Here is a 22,156-nt window from a genome sequence, read left to right on the forward strand (position 1 = left end):
CGGTCTTAGAGGAGAAGGTTCCAGAAATGTTTTGGCACGACTTATATATTCCACTCACTAAGCCCAGAAGAAGGAAATGCACAGAGCACACAAAGATAATGGACGCAATTCAAGCTTTGGCAACGCAGCTGATGCGCGAGTTTCTGAAACACTGCGACATAAGTGATCATAGTCTCGAGCCTTTTAATCAATCTATTCTTGATATGGCTACAGTCGGTGAGCAAGATAAACAAAAGCCAAGGTATTTTCCTTTTTGCTTAGACAGGATGCTCACACTGCGCAGTCTATAGGGCCAGAGTTGAGCGTGGAAAAGAAGGCCCCCCACCTCCTCTGCCACCAAGTAATAGTGATTGATGGCGCTACCCCTCACCGATCGAAACGCGGATCGCCTACGGAATCAAGCCGTCCGGGTAAAAGGAGCAAGACAAGTTTGTCACCCCACGAAGTATCTGTCTGACTTTTGACCCTTGATGCGATCTTTTTCTCCTTCCCAAAGTGCCCTATGCTGACAATATTAGATCCCGCCTCTGCCGACCAGGTGATGGACACCATCTTGCGAAAATGTGTAGAGCTACATTCCAAACGTGCCCAAGTTGCTGGTGACAAGAGCTGGATACCAGTCAAAGCCAGAAAGTACAATGGCGAGGTTAAGAAGTACGCCGAGGATATCGTTGTGTTAGATTTTCGTGACGCAGTGAGGAAACTTAACGAAGAAGTTGGTCATTTCGCGTGTAAGGCCATCCAAATTATTTACAACGAAGCGCTATACTGGGATATTATCCAGAAGCAGGCGGACGTTCTGGACCCGCTCAGGTTGCGGGCCACTAAAGGCCCTTCAGATGGCTCTGGAGACGCAGAGAGAAAGGCCGCGAAAGAGTTGTCGACAGCACTCGGCCTACGTGGATTTAGCCCTACTAGTCAACAAAAATACCGCAGGCTTTGGAAGAATCTTGCAAATTGGCGAAAGGGTGGTGTCAGGATGATACTATTCTATCGTACAACAGATTTTGATAATTTTTGCGAGAAATACTCCGAAGAGGCGAAGACTCCTCTGGACAAAAAGATACTCTCATTGGAGGGCAAGTATGGCCCTCACATCCAGCAACTTGAGCATCGAGTGATGAAAGAGGCCCGGGGCGATATGACTGGGCGCATTTGGTTGCAGGAGCCATTCATTATGGAGAGGATAAAGGTTCCGGAAGAATCGTGGAACAATGCCAACAACCCGTGGCTTTCCGATGCAGAAGAGAGTAAGTACCAATCGAGTGCAGGGCATTTCAGGCGCCGGATGGCAACCAAAATGGCGAAAATGGCGAAAATTCAGACCAATCTGTCTTCATCACCCTCATTCCCAGGGATGAGAAGCTCGTTTACGTCTGTCCCATTGTCACCATCCATAAAGGGGACTATTTGGGGATATTCTCGGGAAATATTCGATATTCGGATGCCTTCGACAAAAAGCGTGGCGTTTGTGGACCAACGAAGGACCTTTGGTTAGATTACGGTCAGGTCACAGGAGTGCTAAACCAGATGAAAGTATCGCCACCGTACGGGACCGAGAACGTGCGCCTCGAATGGGAGCTTATTGACATTTCGGTGGGCATGCAGTGTCACCAAGCATGGAGGGTTGCAGTTCGCGCTCTCAGGACGATCAAGCCGTTTGAAGAGCTTATCCGTGCAGCTCGTCACGAGGACCAATATCTTCTGCATCGGGAGCCTGCTAACGCAAAAAATGGCTATTTGTCAGAGGGATAATGATAGTAATACATACGTCCAGCGATCATTTCGTATGGCAGAAAGCCAAATAGATTGGTACATACTATAGTAAGGCTGTGCGATGTGCCAGTCTTGGACCCTTTCGCCTTCGATCACGTATTTGTTATCTGCAAAAACAGCTTCCTCTTGCTGCAAACTCTTCAAAAATTCGACGTATTTCAACGTCGCTATTTCAATCAAATGGCTCTACATGCATGTGAACCATGAGAAAAGTCGACATGCCAATTTTCGGCTTCACACGTCGTGGATTTCAAGAGATGTTTTACAGTATGAAGTCTAAAGGAAATGCTATTTACTTGGGTATACCTTAAGAAACCCACCATATGCCCCACTTTCGTTCTATGAGCGAGATTGCAATCAGTAAAGCCATTTTTGGCAGCACGGGACGCAATTGAGTACCGCGAAGTTACTGAAAAGTACTCTCGTCAGCCCAAATGCTGAAAAGAGCGTGAAGAGGAAGCAGTCATGTCTATCCCGGCCCATTTCATTTGTCCCACAAACGCCCAGCAGACCGCACAAGTAAAGCAGCCGATTTTGGCTACTACAGGCTACAGGCGCAAAGGGCCTCTTGTGTCCACCCACCCAATGTGCCCCGTTTAACAGCAATAAAATGTATCATCTCCGAAAATTGCCTCATCACCATGCTTAGACGAAAATACGTCTTAATCGACAGAAAAGGCTCCTCTCAGCTAGTGGCTATGACAGCAGACTTTGGGGAAGTTCGATCTCATATTGGCTTCCCACTGCCTGGCTAGCCGTAAACAGCTCGATTCACCCTTGAGGACAATAGCTGGTGTATTGTACCTACACATGCATCATACTGTATTAGGACTGATAACCTATCTCAAAAGGGAAGCGACGGTACTATTTAATACGGTACGTATATGCTGATTACATGGTCTCTTCTCAAGCTTGCGCCCTGTTCCCGTCAGAGCCGTCCGCTGCTACTACATACAGCTCCGGTTTTTTGTTGTGATGATATATGCTAGCAGACCTGCTCAAAGGCTATTCTTTAGGTGTTCAAGAAGATCTTGCACAGCGTAGTAGTGGATTGTTGGTGACGGAGTCATCCACCATTGCTTCGGGCTCAGGTGCACGGAACTAATGGTGCGATATACTTCAACAGATGAAGGTAGCCATGTAGCCTCTTGCACAAGCACCGCCTTAGTGCGATTCAGTTAATCATATAACTTCCTGGTGCGCTTCCCTGGGTGATGCTAGGTTTACTCCGTTCTGCCAAACTTGACCAGGTAGACTATAATTTACGGGCAGTTTAGATCGCGTAGGGTTCATTGCGGTCGAGCGTATAACAGGTACCGCACATTCCTTCACCATGTTGTTGGCTTCTTGTGGCTACGATGTTCCCTCGGAATTGCCACGTGCCCGCCAAATGATAAATGGAGCGAATAAATACCTGACCAGATTGTTCCGGTCAGAGAGTACAGAGAGTGTCTCAAAATACCTCTTAAATATTTCCTCGGTGCCTCCCTACAGATTGTCTCGCGCCATAACCCATGTCCCTTGTCATGGCTTTCCGACAGGCGGGGCGCGAAGATAATGGTCTGGGCTGAGTGTTGACCCGCTGGACGACTAGTACCAAACATGACATGGTGACCACGGTCTGTGTTTGAAGAACAGCATGGTCACAACGATGGAGTGTTCCAAACCGTCCATTGTACCACGTCGGTCCGACAGAGCCACCCATGCTCCAGTGGCTCGATGGCGATCAATAGCTTTCAGCCACCTGAAAGTTCATTTTCAGGTGGCTGAATAACGTGGCTAGGACGAGTCTTACAAAGCAGATTCTCCGACGTAGAACAGTCCTAGCACGGTCCCGGTACATGTCGTATGGATAAGGTGTAACAGGCTGAGCTTTTTGGTGCACTCGGCTGATGCCGATGCAATAACTCCACCAAATGAAGGTCTCACAATCTGCTCCCGAGCATCGCCTATGTAAGCAGGTAACCAGCTCCTCGAGAGCATCTAGTTCCTCTACTCTGCCATGAATCCAATTGGTCGGTTTCTAACACCTTCTAGCTGAATAAGCCCCGTGCCCCTTATAACAGGTCGGTGAGAGCTTGAAGTCCTGGGCTCGCCGTAGACAATCTTGCTCAGGCGCTTCTGCCAAACGCAGAGTTGGTCCTCTCTAGGCACACGTAATAGCTATTTCACACTGAATATTGTCGTCGATTGAACAATTGAACAAAAGAAGGTGCGTCTTCTTGAATGATATATTAATACTAAATACAGTACCAATGCTGCTGTATTTAGCTGCAAGGGTTGCACTAGGGCTTTATCGAGGACCGATTGTCACTGCGAGGGTCCGACCTGTGGACGTGCACCCCTCTTCAGCGAGGTGGTTACCCCCAGAAGGAACCTCGAAGAGTCGTCCAGTATCCAACACAGCCCAACTCAAGTAATGATAGTAAGTAATTGGCAGTCCAGAAAGGCTTTCACAGCCATATTTGGCGTCCATGTTATATCATATACGTGACTAAATTCTGAGTCAGCCATTACTACGACCATATGTGTCGGGAAGAGAGTTTTCGTGGCACTTGTGTCGATATTTAGTAGCCAATGGCTTTTGTTGCCATTTTGAACGTATTTTCTTTGCTGAAATCCTGTTGGCGATGCCTCTTGAGGCGGTTCGTTTCTTCAGCCAAAAGCGACGGTTTACTGTATGTATCGAAAGGGTGTGGATATTACACCCCATGGGGTGTGGAAGGCGTGTGGTTAAAACCCGCGCAGAATAGCAGTGTCCAGAGCTGCCAGAATCCGCTTTTTATGGCTTGTGTACGTATTGACTTGAACGGGTGAAAATAGCACGGCACGATTAGAGGCCAGAAATGGAGGATTAACTCGTAGTACAGTACGCGTCGTTTAACGGGAGGGGCTCGAATCGTATCTTTAATGTTCATAATTGCCGATGTCAGCTATCAGACTAGGCGATCCCTTCAGCGCTGTTGTGCATTTCCGAATCATGGTACACTTTCATCTAACAATGGCTTCGAAAACCTCACTTTGATGAGCCATAAAAGCCATTACAGTCACTATAGGGGCATCCAAGCGGCATGTTGCATTTCACATAGAGAAGGGACAGAGAAGACTCAAACTGGATCATTTACAGGAGCATGTGTCCTCCATCGCCAACAAGGTATACTTCCCGACTAAAGAAATTTCATCCAAGAACGGCTGCACAACAAAGCAATGACTAGTCATAAAGGCCACCCACCAGAACTGTGGCAGACTGAGACTCAAGACATCTATTAATGCCTTCTCTGAAAATGAATCCGCCTTCCGTCAGCAAACGAGACAGGACAAATGACAATTTTGCTAGAGCTACTTTTCGTTTCATGAAAAGATGTGACCAATTGAGCCGGCGCTATGATGCGGATGTTTACCTACTCGTGCGGCGCAAACAAAGACACTACGACTACAAGTCCACAGATGACCCATCATTTCCCGTCTCGGCTCCTGACTTGGTGAGTTAGCAAACCTATTCTTGTCTCCTACCCTATACTCACAATCTTCAAAGGAGAAAATATATCCGCCAGTAATTAGAAAGACTGCATTGGACTATCACAACAAGAATTTGGGGATGGAAGCTGTTGGCTCTGACGGGAATAGAACTAAATCTTGCGAAGTTGTTACATAGGTTCGACTAGTTAAAATAATGAGCTCTGCAGTTTCATGTATGAATGTTGCACCGCGCCACTTAAAACTGTCAGTGCTAGCCTCACTCAGGCTAGAGAACTAAGGCGGGTCTTGCACCCTTGACCTGACAATCTTGTGCGCTGTCAAGGTCTGAACATCATCCTCCATGACTCGAGCTTGAATGCCTTCCCCGTCACCTCCTTGGAAGAGCACTCGACCTTGTAAATTTGGCCTGCCGCTGTAGTGTTTCTGGAGCCTTCCAGGACCAAATGTTAGCGGCAGCTAAGGCTCACTTGAAATAAGGTCTCCATAACATCGCAGCCAGGCGTTTTAGTCCACCACGGTCATCAAACGACTCCGAGGATGACTATACTGATATCTACAAAGCGGAATTACTAGCCAGGTGGGGTAAAAAATTTCTTCGTGCAAAGATGGGACATTGACGGCAGTACCGGTTGGGAGCCGCGGAGGAACATTCTGGACAAGAAAATGCTACACAACTTCGAGTCGAATTACGATGGTTTTGATGAGGGAGTGACGCACTGGATACGCATGAAACCAAGCGTGACAAGCCAAAACATCTCTGCCATTTCCATGGACGACCGGCGGGTGAGGACTCTTGGGTTGATGAGAAGTTGTTGAGCCCAAGTCTTCTAGAAAAAGTCAGGAAAAGTGGGCGGAATACTATTAAGGCGACCATGCCATTTTCTTGACTAAGGCGTCCTCTTGCCGTTCCGGTTCGCACATGGTTCGCCGTGGGTCGCCAACGCCACTCGTGCTAGGTCGTACAAATACTTCCATAAGCTGGCCAGAGTATCCCGCTGAATGTTCCGGTCATGTCCTGCTGATATGTTTAAAGCTAGTTCATATCCTGTCAAAATCTTTTCGCCAAACTGAAACTGTCCAACAGAGCTGTTCATCATTTATCATGCCACAGCAATTCCGACAATGACAAATCTACAGACACTGGATCGTGCTGTTTTGAAAGAGATGCGCGCGGCAGATGATGACCCAGAATCGCAGAAGGGCATCTTGATACCGGCTAGGGGTCATAATGCATTCGACAGGGAGCAACCCAGATGGTTTGTTGAATTATATTCACGCCACGTTTCCAAGTTACTGCAAGCAGCCCGTTTGCAATCCATGTTCTCGATCCTCACAAGGTCTATAACAACAAGTCCGGACTTATTACCGACGCCCACGGCACAGATTGGCTTGCCAGCCCCTGCCCGTTCTATCGAGATACCTAGATACAGACCGGATAATTCGAATCCGCATAGTAGGAGTGTCGATGAGTACTTTGACCAAACAAGTGGAGCAGTACCGCTGAGCCGACCAAGCAGCGCGTCAGATTCGTCCCACTCCAACGTTTTTGTCGCCCATGATGTACGACCGCATATACATAAAGAGCGGATTAGAGCACTCGTGAAAATCCTAGAGCCACTTTTGCCGCTGTCAGACTCTCCACGTGATACATGTATCCTGATATGCTGGGGGGAGAGCAGTAAGTGCGATATCAGAGGTGTATTCCTGGACGACGCGGAAAATGAGGCCGCCGTATGGCATAATATTCGCCACGCGTGGTTTGCATCCAGAAGTAATTGGAAGAAGCTGTTGCATCCCTTCCTAAAAGTCAAAGATATTGATATTGTTACGGTACGTATAAACACATGAGGACAAGTACCCGCTTTTAGGATATCTTTGACTGTTTTTTGAAGACATTGATTGCAGGAAAACATACACGAAGCAGTGAAGAGCCAAACCCATCGCCGCTTGGAGGAAAGGTTTCAGCTATTGATTACATTGGGACATTTTCCAAAGACGATATTACTTCGGAGACTAGTCGTCTTCAGGAAGATATTGCCAACTATGTGCCACAGGAATGGCCATGTTTGTACAACTCTGAAATTGGCGAAACTAAATGTGATATGGAGTGTGTGTCCTACAGTATTGATGTGGCATTGTGTCCCGAAGGAGAGCTTTTTAAAACTGAGAGAAAGTTGCAGAAGATCCAGATGAGAGCCTTCAGACGACTGACTGGCCTTTATGAACCCAGAGATTGCTGAAGTAAACAGCTTGCTCGATGGAGAGAGTCTTGTGTATACTCACAGGTAAGCACCGCGTCGTTGTTGCATGGGCCCAAATGCTTACGGATCTTAGGGATTTTCTTCGAAAGCTTGATGAATGGCACTGTCCTTCGATAGGAGAGATCCCTTTTCGAGCCATCTATATTGAAGAGGTTTGGGCATTCGATGACTTTGGCACAATTCTACCCCTGGTGACAGTTATACTGCTCTTGATAGTACTGTCTTGTAGGGCAGTATATGGAGATTGGGGCATCGCTTGGAACGTGGGTTGTTTCTTCGCGACGTTAGCTACCATTGTCCTTATGAACAAGAAAAAAGAGTAACCGCGAGTGTGGAGGGTGGACTTGAGTTCCGTTCGTACTTTAGTGAAATCAACAAGCAGTTGAAACGTGGTGTTTTAGTGTGCCCGCTCCCACCCACCACACCTGTAGTGACCGGCTATTCAGCATCAGAAGCAGACAGAGTTGGTTTAAGAGCCCCGGAAAGGTGGACTGCTTTGAACCTGTGCCCGTTGCCCACAACATCGGATTTGCAGATAAAGATAGCAGGGCGGACCTGGCTGCCAAGCTGGCGCTATTACAGCTACAAGGCTGCAGCTTGGCAGACTCTTCGACGAATGAAGAAGACGCTGTCTTGACAAGACGTCGACAGGAGCTGGCGAACCAGACAAAAAACTCAAGAAAGCGGCAGCCATTGCTCTGTAGCTCGCGAGCAGTCTAGCACTGACGGTTCATTTGCAGGCTGCAACTTACTGCTCTCATATTGCACAGATATTGTTTTCGCTATCACCACGCATTGCTTACTGCCGCCCAGAATGTCAGGGTTTAACCGTCATTAGCAGGGCACTCTATTGGCGCTAATCCAGGTTGCTGAGGTTGAAAACGGGGGCTGGATTATTCCTATTGAGCCTCATCCTTTTGCCTGGCCTTCCATCTGAAGCTGCCTGAAAAGCAACGCCACATTCTCCAGTTGGAGTGTTAGCTTCTTCTCCCTTGTCCAATAGGACTTGCGTGATCTTGACATGCCCTCGTTCAGAAGCGGCTTGAAGCGCATTGCCATGTAGTCCACCTTGAGTATAGACTTCAGCTCCCTTGTCAAGGAGCATCCGCAAAGCATTGAGATGGCCTCCTTCAGAAGCTGCCTGAAGAGCATTCCCATACCGTCCACCCTGAGCATTGACTTCGGCTCCCTTGTCTAGCAGTATTTGAACAGCATCGATGCATCCTCGCCGAGAAGCAGCTTGCAGAGCGTTGCCGTATCGCCCCCCTTGAGTTTTGACTTCCGCTCCCATGTCTAATAACATTTGCACAACCTCCATATGTCCTCCTCTACAAGCTTCATGTAGAGCATTGCTCGGATCTCCACCGACTTCACTCTCGTCGTTAACCTCGGCTTCATTATCCAATAAAATTTGGACAATCTCGAGATGCCCTTTACTAGCAGCTGCACAGAGAGCGCTGCCAAAATGCCCACCCTGAGCATTGACATTGGCTCCTTGATCTAACAGGATCTGCGCAATTTGAGCGTGTCCTGTGTAGGAAGCGGCCGCAAGAGCGTTGCCGTATTGTCCGCCTTGAGTGTTGACTTCGGCTCCCTGGTCTAATAAGGCTTGCACAATCTTGATATGTCCGCCTTGACAAGCAGCTTGTAGAGCAGTGTTCATACAACCGCCCTGAGCATTAACTTCAGCTCCCTGGTCTAATAAGACTTGCACAATCTTGATATGTCCACGGTCACAAGCAGCATGAAGAGCATAGCCATGAAATCCTCCTGGAACATTGACCTTAGCTCCCCTGCCTAGCAAGATCTGCACAATCTTGTCACATCCCACTTCACAAGCGGCGTAAAGAGCATTGTCAAATGACCTACCTTTTCCACCTTTTGCGTTAACATCGGCTCCCTTATCTAATAAGATTTGCACGATGCTAGTATGTCCTCGTGAGGAAGCGGCACAAAGAGCGGTACCATATATCCCACCCTGAAAATTGACATCAGCTCCCTTATCTAATAAGATCTCCACAATTTCGTGGTGTCCTCTGCTAGATGCCCAGTGCAACGCACTCATCCCAGCCTCATCCGCTTGATTGATCCGGCTCTTATTCCCTCTAATCAATTTCTGAACCATATTCTTGTGTCCGTTGAAGGCAGCAAGATGGATGCTGTCCATCTGTGTGCGAGGTAGATACGGTCCCATCGCTCCCCAGAATATGGGATACCATAGAGCAAAGCTTGGGTTAGGGATATCATAGAGTTGATCTAAACAAGTGTCTAGTTGAGAGTCTGTTTGAGGTGATATCTCTCGGACATGATCTGGCCAATACTTTGCGGCGTACCACATGAAATTTGACGTTTTTACTGTGATCTGGGACGGGCTTACACCCATGTTCGCTTCATTAACAGCGTCAAATAACAAATACCTGGCGCAGACCTCTGACATCAGTTCCTCAGCTTCATTCAGGTCAACTGACCATTCATGGTAATAACTTCTGTTCATCAGAAACTCTCTCGCTGTCTGATGTATCAAGTACACCCGTGAGTTGTTTACGAAAACAAAGAGTCCGCATAATTGACGGATCTTTAAATCCAAACCGTCTGGATTCAGCTGAGTTTTGGCTGCCGTTCGAAAATGAGTTCTTCGGGCAATCCCTAGCGCTATTGCCATTTCCTCGATCGTTAAAGGACGTCTCGCGCAGATTATGATCTGGAGGATTAATCTTACATCCGACGCTTTGTTAGGTGGCACTCGATTCAATATCTTCGCATATGCAGCACTAACCGAGCCAGGAATCAATTGAATCGATTCTTCCTCGGGCTGAAGGCTATTTCGAAACGTGGTTCGGATATCGTCCATGGCCAAATACAGCCACAGGTATGTACGATGTTCCATCTGGATAAGTTGATGCTCTAAACGTTGCTGTATCTCGGGTGCTAGCTGTAGACTTTCACCAAACTCCGCTACCCGTATCTTCACGACTAGACTGATCTCTTCATGAATCAAGTTGTTCTCTTCCTCGCCACGTATGTGGATATGGGGGAACAATCGTGTGGCTGGACGGAAACCTTCCTGTATCTCGCCATATGGACGACTAGTAACGAGGAACTTTAGCCAGCTCTGCCTGACTGCGGAATGACCTTGGGTATAAAACGTTTCTAGCTTCCTTATTAATTGAGTTCGATCGCTTGGTCGACATTCATCCAATGCGTCGAAAATGCAAACGGTGCTAGAATATGTGGGGTCGGATATTGATGCGACGAGAATGCGCCACAGTTCGTCCACCTCTTTCTGCAACTTCGTACCGTTTGTTTGCCAAGACGGCAAGGCGTGTCGTAGGAGATTCGGTTGCATTCCAAATAGTTGATGGAGTACAGCGCACAGTGCTGTTGCAAGATTATTTTGCTCAACATTGTCTTTGAAGAAAAAGTAGCACACCGAAACCAGAGTGGACGCCTTCAGGTCATTATCGACAAGGGATTTCGCAAGAACCGATTTGCCACACCCCGGATCAGCCGAGATCCATAAGAGATCATTATGGCTACTTTTCTGCCAAGCAAGGTATTGAGGGTTCTCAAGAACCCATCGGCACGTCCCATCTGCGCGGTCTGGATTGATATTCTTATATTGTTCGTAGGTGGAGGTTTTGAACGCTTGATGGCACCTTTGCTGCTCTTTAGTTAAAGCATTTTGCATATTTTCAAGGTGATGGACTTCTCGTTGTTGAAATGATCTTTCCATGCCCTTGTTGATTTCCTTGACTTCGCCGACGATTTCGCCTGCATGAAAAGAATCAATATTCTCGCCGCCAGAGAGTGTCGTCAGAGGGGATCGCCCTTTGCCAAGAGTGAAATGAAGGTTGTGGAAGCACCTTACTTACTGCAGATCTCTGTGACCAATCTCTCGTGCGATACTTGGACCACAGGCACATAGCTAAGCAATTCTTTGGCATACGATGCGGCGGCCAATGCAGCGTATCCTTGCCATTGCTTGTTCTTATGTGAGTCGGCATAGTCACAGATACCCCGGATAACTATACATGGGAAATCCATCATGAGACCAGCTGCCTCCATTTCAAAACACAACGCTCCAGTCTCCTGGCGAAGCCGTTCTCGTGTCGCTCCGTGTTTCATAACCGCGTTTCCAGAGGCAATGATGCCGTAATGTACTTGCGGGTAAGCTTCTTCGCGCGTATCTCTGCTTTCTTCCCATTCCGGTAGACAGGCATCACAAGTAGGTGCGGTCGTAGGATGCTCGCGTTCAAACTGGAATAACCTGTCTGTGGACGCATTAGGTCGACCAAAGTTGCGTTGTGTCCGTGTATTTCGTTGGATCGCCTTCTCAATGTAGTCTGGATAGGTTGGGTCATCGGCTAACGCAGATGCACTCATATTCGCAACCGCAGTTAATAGTGATCGAGGTGGGCTGTTTAAAGAGCCGGTTCGCTGGAGATTGCCCTCTGTCACAACTTTTCCCATGTCATATTGAAGCACCCCGCCACAAGTGCCTTCCGGATAGCTGACCACAATGTCTCCCAGTCGTATATCACAGTTATCAGATGGAATCCCTCCCCCAATACCGACCATTAACCCGATTCGCAACGACCGGGAGAATGTTCGCATCATGTTGACCGCAACCGTCGTGGCTGAAGTCGTGCCATACTGTCCGGCGGGTTGGCCAGCAATCACGACAAAATGTCTCCCAACCCGACCTAAGGTGTATGAGTTCGTATCTTTACTGTCTTGGTCTTCTAGGATCCCGAAATTCTCATCCAGCATCTGCTTAGCTGCGGCGACTTCCATTGGCAAGGCACATATCCAGCCGATTTGGTACGAGTCCCGGGCAGGGGTATTCATGATGTTGTCCTCTCAGATCGGCATAGCTCTGCAACTTCTAACAGGCGCCTGTCTTCTAAGGCTTTAAGTTTCGAATCTAAGAGAAGCAACAGAGGAAGTTGTTCAAAAGTAATGCGACGGCTTCCACAAGAACAGGAGGTAGCCAGAGCCTTGAGGCTTGAACGACGCTGATCGCCTTATCTTTGGGACGAGGCTGCAAGGCTTTTTTTGCCTGGGCATAATTAATTGGTGAATGCCCTTCCAACTTCCAAAGGTCACATCACATCTGGACTGGCAGGGGTCAAGGGCGTCAAACCTCAACAGTTCATTGGCGCGTCGGATGTCAACGGAATCCTGGTGGATCCGCGAGCTTGAACTTAGTAGGCTTCTAACCAGTTAGAAGTCCAATGGTGATTGCAAGTGATTCATTGTCCAATTCTACCTCCACCCTCCGCGTGCAAACTGATCTGTGAAGTGACCCCTCGAGCCTGTGAGGATCGCAGGATGGCATATTTGTTCCGATTGTCCCGGATAGTCATCACACACTTGTGCCCATCCTGTCAGCCATAATCGGCTTGGGTGTTAAGTCATAAGAGTAATGAGGCCTGAAGTTAGGCAATAGGTGGACACCATGATGGAGGCTACTTAACGAATATTGAGTTTGATCAGAAGGTTCAGGATCCATGAGACGAAGTTTCTTCGCCAGGTTGCTTGGAACCCTAGGGCCGGACCGCTTTGAGGACGATGTAATAGCGCTCCTTCTTGGGGCAGTCGGGCAATCTCTTGATGGCCTGCTGATAGGTGGCGTAGAGAGCGTTGACGTCCGCTCCTTGCCGCTAAGATTTCTTGCAGGCGCCACAAGCCCATCGAGGCAAGCGTAGCTGGAATTGAGTCACCCGGGGAGAGGAGGAGACGTGACGACGGCATATTGTTTATCACCGTCAGTCGATGATCGCAGCCTTGTCAGTCGCCATGGAAGGCCCAAAGCAAGTTGAAGAGGACCAGGTCGGTCTTAGGCCGAACAAAGAGCTCCCCCGCGCACGATGGCGGGGCGTGTTGCTGTGGGCGCGCTTGCAAGCAGTATCCTCTAGGTGGCTGAACTACATGATTGGGTGGTCAATACCAATCAACTGCCTCCCTGTTCATCAACGACGGGAATGGCTGACAAGGAACTGCACAGACACAGATGCTTCAGCTGCTACTCTCATCTGATGATGGACTCCACAGACCATCTCCAGCCGCCCGGGCGCGCATTGTACCGCAAAGAATCTGATATAGCGTGCCATGCCCACACACAGGATGAGGCAAATAACTAGGCTCGGGCCGGATGGCGCGGCGCCACAAATCTCTTATATAATTAAATTCCGCGAAGTTGTGACATAAGTTCGACTAATTAACATGATGGACTACGCAGTTTCACGTACTACAGTATGCACCTAGCAGGTCCCATGCGTAGCACCAGTTTGGATTGTTTGGTTTACAGTATCACTACTCCCGCCATGTCTTCTCGCGGTCGCCTCTTGCTAATTACATACTCCTGGAATAAGAGCAGAAGCAACGGTGTGAGACTCGAGAGGAGCCAAAAATCTCAGCATGAAGCGTCACACTAGATGATTCGGTGCAGGAGCAGAGATGAATTGTTTCATCCATGGATCTCAATGCCGTGACTAAGGGACAGGTCAATCAGTCGTCGTCAATCAGTCATAGGATGAGCCACAAAAAGCGCGGGGAATTTCTCGACTGGCTGGAGCCCCCTGTCCTTGGCCACAAATCCTGCGCCTCGACTCCATCTTTCCGTCTACAGAGTTAGTAGCATGCGCCGAGCTACTACGTCGAAGCCTTCCGACACTGCAGAACACACTGAACACGGGAGACTAGAAATACATCATCCAAATTTGGAGGGCAAGAGGCAATATTGTAAGAGTGAATTGATAGCTGGATTCCTTTACTATAACACTACAACACAGAAAACTCGACACCCCCAAAAAATAGGAGTGATCACATTACAGAAAGCTGGTGATGTTGTTCCGACATCAGCGAAAGCAATGGCGTGTAACCGAAAACGAGCGAGCGATGTCGACACCCGAATGTTACCCTGAATTATTTTGGTGCAGGAGCAGATACCGAAGTCTTCATAAACTCCTTGAACATGTCTGCCAGCACGCTCACTGTTTTATTCAAGCTGCTTACCGTGTCAGTCAGGTCGTGCACCTTCGACTCCAGATCTTGAACCCGTTGATCTCTTTCAACGTCACTGATCGATCGACGGCGATCTGAGCGACTGAGCACGGCCAACTCGTCTGCTTGGGCGTCCTTCATACCCCTACGTCTTGTCGGGTCCTTTTCGACCTTGGCGGGGTCATTGTAGTAGCTCACCCATCCTGCCTTCCACGGCGTAGGTGTGCCGTCTCGCTCACAGACCTTCTCAATTTTCGCCCTTGCGCTCGCGGGTCCGAGGACCTTGTTCAGACTGGATACAGTGAGTATATGAATCCCTTTCTTGTGAAACTCTACGCAGCAGTCCGTTGGAGGATCCTTCTTGTTTGCAGCCACGTTTTTGAGTTGAATCTGGGACTTCGTGACCCAAAGTAGCTCCTTGAAGTCACCTCGGTCCCTGTCGGACCACTTTGACTGACCGTCGGCTAGGTTCTTGTGGCCAGCCATACTCTTGTAGTGCTCCACTTCAAGCAGCCCAACATTCGAGGCCGACACGAGTCTGCGCACTAGCCGACCATCTTCTTCAGTAGTTTCTACGCATACCTGGGTTCCCCATTTCCCCTGCTGTCTCACTCCTATGATGAGAGACCCATCAGCGGCCTTAGCGGTGGGCCACGGGTAGTCAATGCGATTCGGATTGGCAGGCACAGGCTTTGCTTTGAGAAAATCGTCCGCCACGTCAAAACTCCATTCTTCAGGAAGATGGTGCTTCGTAACATACTCGTCTATGAGGACTTTCTCTGTCACCAAATTCTTTCTCGCGACCTCGTTCTTTGGATCCTTAAGAAGAACATGATAACTCTCCAGAGCTATTTTGTAATGTGGTCCGAAGAAGCTTACGGGGATCAGCCACCTGTATTTTGGGATTTTCTCACTCTTGTCTGTTGCATATTTATTGTGAGCTTTATTCCCGGCACTAATTCTGTGGTTAAGGCCATTCAGTTGGTCAAGCAAGGCTTTATCACTAGGATTATGCCCAAGCTCGTAAAGAAGAGGTGTCGCTTCTCGATAAATATCCTGCACTCGAGCAGGAGGCTTGGGGACTTCGTCCTCTGCCATGGTTACATCGCCTTGCGCGTCTTTACCGTTGTCATCTTCATCAGATTCCGAATCTCCTGCCGGGAGGACCTCTTCACCGTCCCAAAGGGTGACCTCATCGATGAATACTTGATCTACGCCCATCTGCCGTGCCGCCCGTCGAAGTTCTGCCATCCACGTTAGTTATAGGCCCATAGCTAACAGTTAATTCACTTACTCCTATAGGCCGCCTTGGAATCATTGTGATGGCAATAATGCGGGTGAAACATGCATCCAAGCCGTCTCCAAGCAGCTAAGATTTCTTCCTCCGTTGAGCTCTGGCTCACTGCCAGAATCTCAGCATAGGATTCATCAGCGCATCGCAGTACCCGTTCAATTTCCTGCTGCACATCATCCAACTTAACTTCCGTCGCATCTGTGCCGGTAGCTGGCTTGGCTGGTGATGTTGGTGTTTCTACATTGTGCTTGGCTGCGGCTTTTCTGGCCAAATCTGCTGCGACCCTCCCCTCTTCGACTCCAGGCGTTGGCTCTGGAGTCAGAAGCCGTCCTCTAGCCCGTGCGTCTTTCTCGGTATCATTATGCGCAGTAACAGAAGTTTCCAATGCAGCAGTTGAAGCCATGGTGATTTGAAGGATGCAAAGGATGACAGGACAGTGCAAGTGATGCTAGGCTAGATATAAATACTCACGCTGGACAGCGAGATCCGCGGGAGAGTTTGAAAACAAGCCAGAACATGATTTGAGAAAGTCTACAAAGGGGAATTATGCACGTCGTGGCATAAGCCAGCATCGGTGTTGAAGAGGACTAAATTCGCCTTAAACGGGTCATTTTCATTTCATTCTAGGCATTTCACCTAGTCAAGAAACCATTTGCTTCATGCATGGACTACTTTGCAATCATCACGAAGTTGGCAGCCCCTAAGAAGAGCGACAGAACTGTTAGTTCAAGACAGAGTTGCGATGGGACCACGATATCTGAATATCGCTCACTTCTGGTTTCCAATTTCTTCCCAAGCCGTCCCCTAGGAGGGCCTGAAAGTCGATCGCAACCGTGTGCCGGGTAAGTTGTGAAGGCTGTTCAAAAAAGAGCGACGATTCATTGGTGGATGATCCGGTGAGCCACGCGCAGATGGTAAAAGTTTAAGCCGGATGCCGAGTGTCTACTTGACCTGTGTTTGCTTGACTGGGGTCTATGCAGCCTGAAATGGACTTATAGACCTGATCTGGAATTACCTGACCTGAATTTATGCAGTAGCCAGAAATGGACCACAAACCTGTCTCTACAGACCTAAGTCTACTCGACCAGAGATAGTTTGGTGACAGGGGTCCAGATACTTGACTGGCAAGGGCCAAAGGACTCCCAATTCTACTCCTGCACCAATGACGCTCCCAGGTCCGCTGATGGCGGTATACGAAATACTTGCAGGGGTCTATGTCGCACGGGAAGGCGTAGTTACGCACGAAGGCCTCGGTTGCGAGCCCGACGCGCGTCGCCGTCAAAGCAATAGCGGTATGGACTTCCGCGCTTCCAAACCAGGCAAAATTGTCGCGAGGAGAATTTGCTGCGCCGATGTCTAACCAGTCTTGTAGTCGAGCCGCATGAAGGTGGTGTGCGGCAATTTCAGCGACTCCGGGCGCGCAGCTCGTACCAGGAGAGTCAAGATCAGATTGGGATGTACCTGACTTGCCATCTACCCATGAGAAATACCCACCGGCTCCATGACGGATATCCCTCAGCCGAGAAAGTGCGGTGCAGTATTCACATCTTGGAGCCAGCTGTTGGCGCTGATGTGTCTTTCGGAGGACCAATCCCTCTCGACACAGGCTGTGACATTAGATCGCATGGAGTTCAAGTACCCAGGTTCTTTGCGGTACAATACGCGTCCGAGTAACTGGAGCCGGTCGCGATCGTGTCGTGGACGCGTTACGGTTTTGATTGTCCTTCGCGCTCAAGGGGCTGGTTGGTAAGTGTGGAGTCTATCGTCAAATGTCAGCTTGAAAGGGGTCTGCAGGTGAGAGTGGCAGCTGAAGCAGCTGTGTCTGTGCGGTTGCTTGTCAGGCATTCCCATCGTCGATGAACAGCGGTTGGACCTGTGACAATGGGCGCATACAAAAACGCCGTAGGGCTCGGGGCCACCAGCCAGCAACTTATATTGTCTGACACCCTGGCTAAGTGGGAGACAGTTTCTTGTCATTGACCACCCCAATCATGTGGTTCAGCCAGATAAAGGGTGCTGCATGCAGGCGAATACCCAACGTGCGTGAGCGTAACTGGCGAGATCCTGTACGTTGCGACCTGTCACCGACATGGCCCTGTTCAGCTGGCGTTCGTCCTTCTATGGCAACTGACAAGGCTGCGCTCTTCAACTGACAGTGATAGACAATATGCCAACGTCACGTCTCTTCCCTCTCTCCCTGGGTGACTCAACCCCAGCTTCCTCGTCGACGTACGCGAACTTCCCCTCCGCACCATGGCATCCCACAACGCTCTCGACAGCCCCGACTCCTATGCGGTCGCCTGGATCGCTGCTCTTCCCATCGAGCGGGCCGCTGCAGAAGCGATGCTCGATGAGGAACATGCAGCTCCAACTGGTTTCACTAGACACCAAACTGACCCGAACGTTTATACTTGGGGTCGCGTAGGAGAGCATAATATCGTCATTGCCTCTCTTGCCGCTGGAGTCTATGGAACCACCTCAGCTGCGACCACGGCCTCGAGCCTGCTTGCCTCTCTGCCATCCATCCGTGTTGGTCTTTTGGTCGGCATAGGCGGCGGCATCGCTCGACCGGACGAGGACCGCGATATCCGGCTCGGCGACATCGTCGTGAGCGAGCCCGACGGGATCATGGGCGGCGTCTGCCAGTACGACTTGATCAAGGCAAAGTCGGGTGACAAGCGTCAGCGCAAAGGCTTCCTCGGGCGGCCTCCGACGGTCCTCCTCAATGCGCTTGCCAGCATCCAGGCCGGTCACGAGCGGAAAGACGCCAAGGTTCCCTTCTATCTTCAAGAGATGCTGGAGAAGAACCCAAAGATGGGCAAGAGATCCAAGCAAAATCCTGGCTATGCTCACCAGGGCTCCGACAACGACCATTTGTTCAAAGCTTCATGCCACCACGTCCCCGGGCCGGACTGTCGGGGCTGTGACACGGCTGGCGAGGTTCGACGCGATCCTCGAGACACTACCGACCCCGAGATCCACTACGGGACCATCGCATCCGGCAACACGCTTGTCAAAGACGCCGCTACGCGCGATCGGATTGTTGCTGACGTCGGCGAGGATTGCATCTGCTTTGAAATGGAAGCGGCCGGCCTGATGAACCACTTTCCCTGTCTCGTGATCCGAGGGATCTGCGACTACGCCGATTCCCACAAAAACGATCGATGGCAACGCTACGCCTCGGCCACAGCCGCTGCGTATGCCAAGGAGCTCCTGACGTACGTGCCGGCCGCGGAGGTCCAGGAGACCAAGAGGGCACTGGAAGTGCTTCAGTTGGGTTAGTTCTTGTCTCATTCACTAGGGTTAGACTAGCACAATACATGAGACGAATAGTATTTCAATTTCGAGTACATCCTGACCGCGAGTAGTTCAACAACAGATCGATGGCGTGCAGCAGACGACAGTTGCAACGAAAGCCGCCACTGATTCCATTAGGTCTGACCTTCGTACCGACAAGGTCAAGCGCTGGCTTTGTCCCCCAGATCCGTCTACAAACGCCAACCAAGCGAGGAAGCTCCGCCATGAGGGGACGGGCGCGTGGCTCTTGAAAAGCCCGGTCTTCCAGGAGTGGCATTCGGGGTCGCGTCGACATTTATGGCTGAATGGGCTCGCGGGATGTGGAAAGACAGTTCTTAGTGCGACTGTGCTGGATCATCTCACGAAGGGAGGCGACCGTCTTATCCTCGGCTTCTTCTTTGACTTTAGCGACACGACAAAGCAGACCTTGGATGGCATGCTGCGGTCGCTTGCTTTCCATCTTTACCAAGGCGGGACCGGTTCTGCAGGTCTTCTTGACGCCTCATTTCAAGCACACCAGGATGGCCGCGACCAACCTGCTACAAAGGCGCTCGAGGACATAGTGTGCAGGATGCTTGCAGCCCAGAAGAAGAGCTCTATTGTTCTGGACGCCTTGGACGAGTCGACGACAAGAGATGAACTTCTCCTGTGGATGAAGGACGTCGTGTCCAGGCCAGACTTGGGCGATGTCCAGCTGATTTGTATCAGTCGGCCTGAACCCGAGTTCATGCGCGACATTCCCTCATTGATAGGCGAGGAAAACTGCTTAGCGCTCGACAAGAAGTCCGTCAACGCCGATATCCGGTCGTACGTCGCAGCACAGCTTTCACAACGACCTGATTTTCGGGACAAGCGCTTGTCCGAGGATCTCCTCGAGGGGATCCAGAGGAAGGTTGGCGACGGGGCCGACGGGATGTGAGATATTACTGCTTCAATCGATATGCTGATGTTTTGCTGACGCTCTGCTTAGGTTCAGGTGGGCGTTCTGTCAATTGGGCAGCCTGGCTCGATGTCCTCACAAGGCGGCTATTAAGGAAGCTCTCGCATCTTTGCCGCGGAACCTGGAAGAGACATACCGACGCATGATTCAACGCATACCGACGGAGCTCAAAACCGATGCGATGCGGCTCCTGCAGTTTCTAGTGCACTCGAAGCGACCTCTTACGCTGGCCGAGGCTAAGGAAGTAATAGCAACACGGATTGAACACGAGCCACGAGGCTTTGACGCGAAGCGTCGACTGTTTTGCGAGACCGACGTTTTAAGCTACTGTCCCAGCTTAGTGACAGTCGTTCACGCCACTGATAAAGAGCTACATCTTGCCCACTTTTCCGTCAAAGAATACCTACTCGGAGAGGACCAGTTCAACAGTACGACTGCCAGCATTTCCATCACGACGACGTGCTTGACTTACCTTACGGACATTAAAGGTAGCCACGACGAAATCAAACGGGATTTTCCGATGGCAAGATATGCGGCAGAAGTCTGGACAGGCCATGCTGCGTTGGCTCAGGCTTCGGAAGAAATACTTCAAGCGACAGTCAGGTTCCTAGAGACGGAAGCAACGTTCCAACGATGGGCTCAATTATATCAGGCTGATAGGGATTGGGATCATGACCCAGGTCCTGCACGAGGTTCCAGGCTCTACTACGCTTGCTTCGATGGGCTCGTAGCGCCTGTAAGAGATCTTATCGGTAAGGGGGCGGACATTAACGCGAAGGGCGGCAAATACGGCAACGCTCTCCAGGCCGCCTTGGAGACAGGCCATCTCGAGATTGCCAAGCTGCTCTTGGATAGGGGAGCGGACGTCAGCGCGGAGGGCGGCTACTACGGCAACGCTCTCCAGGCCGCCTCGTTTAGAGGCCATCTCGAGATTGTCAAGCTGCTCCTGGACAAGGGAGCGGACGTCAACGCGCAGGGCGACTACTACGGCAACGCTCTCCAGGCCGCCTCGTTGGGAGGCGATCTTGAGATTGCCAAGCTGCTCTTGGACAATGGAGCGGACGTCAACGCGCAGGGCGACTACTACGGCAACGCTCTCCAGGCCGCCTCGTTGGGAGGCGATCTTGAGATTGCCAAGCTGCTCTTGGACAATGGAGCGGACGTCAACGCGCAGGGCGGCCAGTTCAGCAACGCTCTCCAGGCCGCCTCGGAGACAGGCCATCTCGAGATTGCCAAGCTGCTCCTGGACAAGGGAGCGGACGTCAATGCGCAGGGCGGCCACTACGGCAACGCTCTCCAGGCCGCCTCGCAGAAAGGCCATCTCGAGATTGTCAAGCTGCTCCTGGACGAGGGAGCGGACGTCAACGCGCAGGGCGGCCACTACGGCAACGCTCTCCAGGCCGCCTCGCAGAAAGGCCATCGCGAGATTATTAAACTACTCTTGGACAAGGGAGCGGACGTCAATGCGCAGGGCGGCCACTACGGCAACGCTCTCCAGGCCACCTCGTTGGAAGGCCATCTCGAGATTGTCAAGCTGCTCCTGGACAAGGGAGCGGACGTTAATGCGCAGGGCGGTGCATACGGCAACGCTCTCCAGGCCGCCTCATTATGCGGCCATCTCGAGATTTTTAAGCTGCTCTTGGACAAGGGAGCGGACGTCAACGCGCAGGGCGGCTATTACGGCAACGCTCTCCAGGCCGCCTCATTATGCGGCCATCTCGAGATTTTTAAGCTGCTCTTGGACAAGGGAGCGGACGTCAACGCGCAGGGCGGCTATTACGGCAACGCTCTCCAGGCCGCCTCATTATGCGGCCATCTCAAGATTTTCAAGCTGCTCTTGGACAAGGGAGCGGACGTCAACGCGCAGGGCGGCCAGTTCAGCAACGCTCTCCAGGCCGCCTTGGAGGAGGGCCATCTCGAGATTGTCAAACTGCTCCAAGGAAGGGGCGCTGTTACATCGTATTCCAAGCTGTCCGTCTCTAGAACTCCAAGCAACCTTGCGAAAAAAACTTCGTCTCATGGACCATGAACCTTCTGATCAAACTCAATAATTCGTTAAGTAGCCTCCATCATGGTGCCTACCTATTGCCTAGCTTCAGGCCT

The 22,156-nt window shown here is 50.4% G+C and overlaps 4 protein-coding genes across 4 annotated transcripts; 2 read left to right on the forward strand and 2 right to left on the reverse strand.

The window, feature by feature from the left end:
- Positions 1–98: 98 nt before the first annotated feature.
- G6M90_00g030560 (uncharacterized protein) lies at positions 99–1,755 on the forward strand (the record flags this gene model as incomplete). Its single annotated transcript, XM_066130065.1, has 4 exons — positions 99–216; positions 291–428; positions 519–1,250; positions 1,325–1,755. The coding sequence occupies 4 exons, from the start codon at positions 99–101 to the stop codon at positions 1,753–1,755; spliced, it is 1,419 nt and encodes a 472-aa protein (XP_065986154.1).
- Positions 1,756–8,373: 6,618 nt separating this feature from the next.
- On the reverse strand, positions 8,374–12,365 carry ANKHD1_1 (Ankyrin repeat and KH domain-containing protein 1; the record flags this gene model as incomplete). The annotated part of the gene is made up of 2 exons (XM_014683988.1): positions 8,374–11,288; positions 11,390–12,365. The coding sequence occupies 2 exons, from the start codon at positions 12,363–12,365 to the stop codon at positions 8,374–8,376; spliced, it is 3,891 nt and encodes a 1,296-aa protein (XP_014539474.1).
- Positions 12,366–14,444: 2,079 nt separating this feature from the next.
- On the reverse strand, positions 14,445–16,219 carry G6M90_00g030580 (uncharacterized protein; the record flags this gene model as incomplete). Its single annotated transcript, XM_014683989.1, has 2 exons — positions 14,445–15,766; positions 15,817–16,219. The coding sequence occupies 2 exons, from the start codon at positions 16,217–16,219 to the stop codon at positions 14,445–14,447; spliced, it is 1,725 nt and encodes a 574-aa protein (XP_014539475.1).
- A 1,850-nt stretch (positions 16,220–18,069) lies between these two features.
- On the forward strand, positions 18,070–22,082 carry ANKHD1_2 (Ankyrin repeat and KH domain-containing protein 1; the record flags this gene model as incomplete). The annotated part of the gene is made up of 3 exons (XM_014683990.2): positions 18,070–19,093; positions 19,185–20,028; positions 20,084–22,082. The coding sequence occupies 3 exons, from the start codon at positions 18,070–18,072 to the stop codon at positions 22,080–22,082; spliced, it is 3,867 nt and encodes a 1,288-aa protein (XP_014539476.2).
- Between the last annotated feature and the right edge of the window lie 74 nt (positions 22,083–22,156).

The sequence above is a fragment of the Metarhizium brunneum genome, chromosome 2, assembly GCF_013426205.1.
Source record: "Metarhizium brunneum chromosome 2, complete sequence".
In the NCBI taxonomy this organism is placed as follows: Eukaryota; Fungi; Ascomycota; class Sordariomycetes; order Hypocreales; family Clavicipitaceae; genus Metarhizium; species Metarhizium brunneum.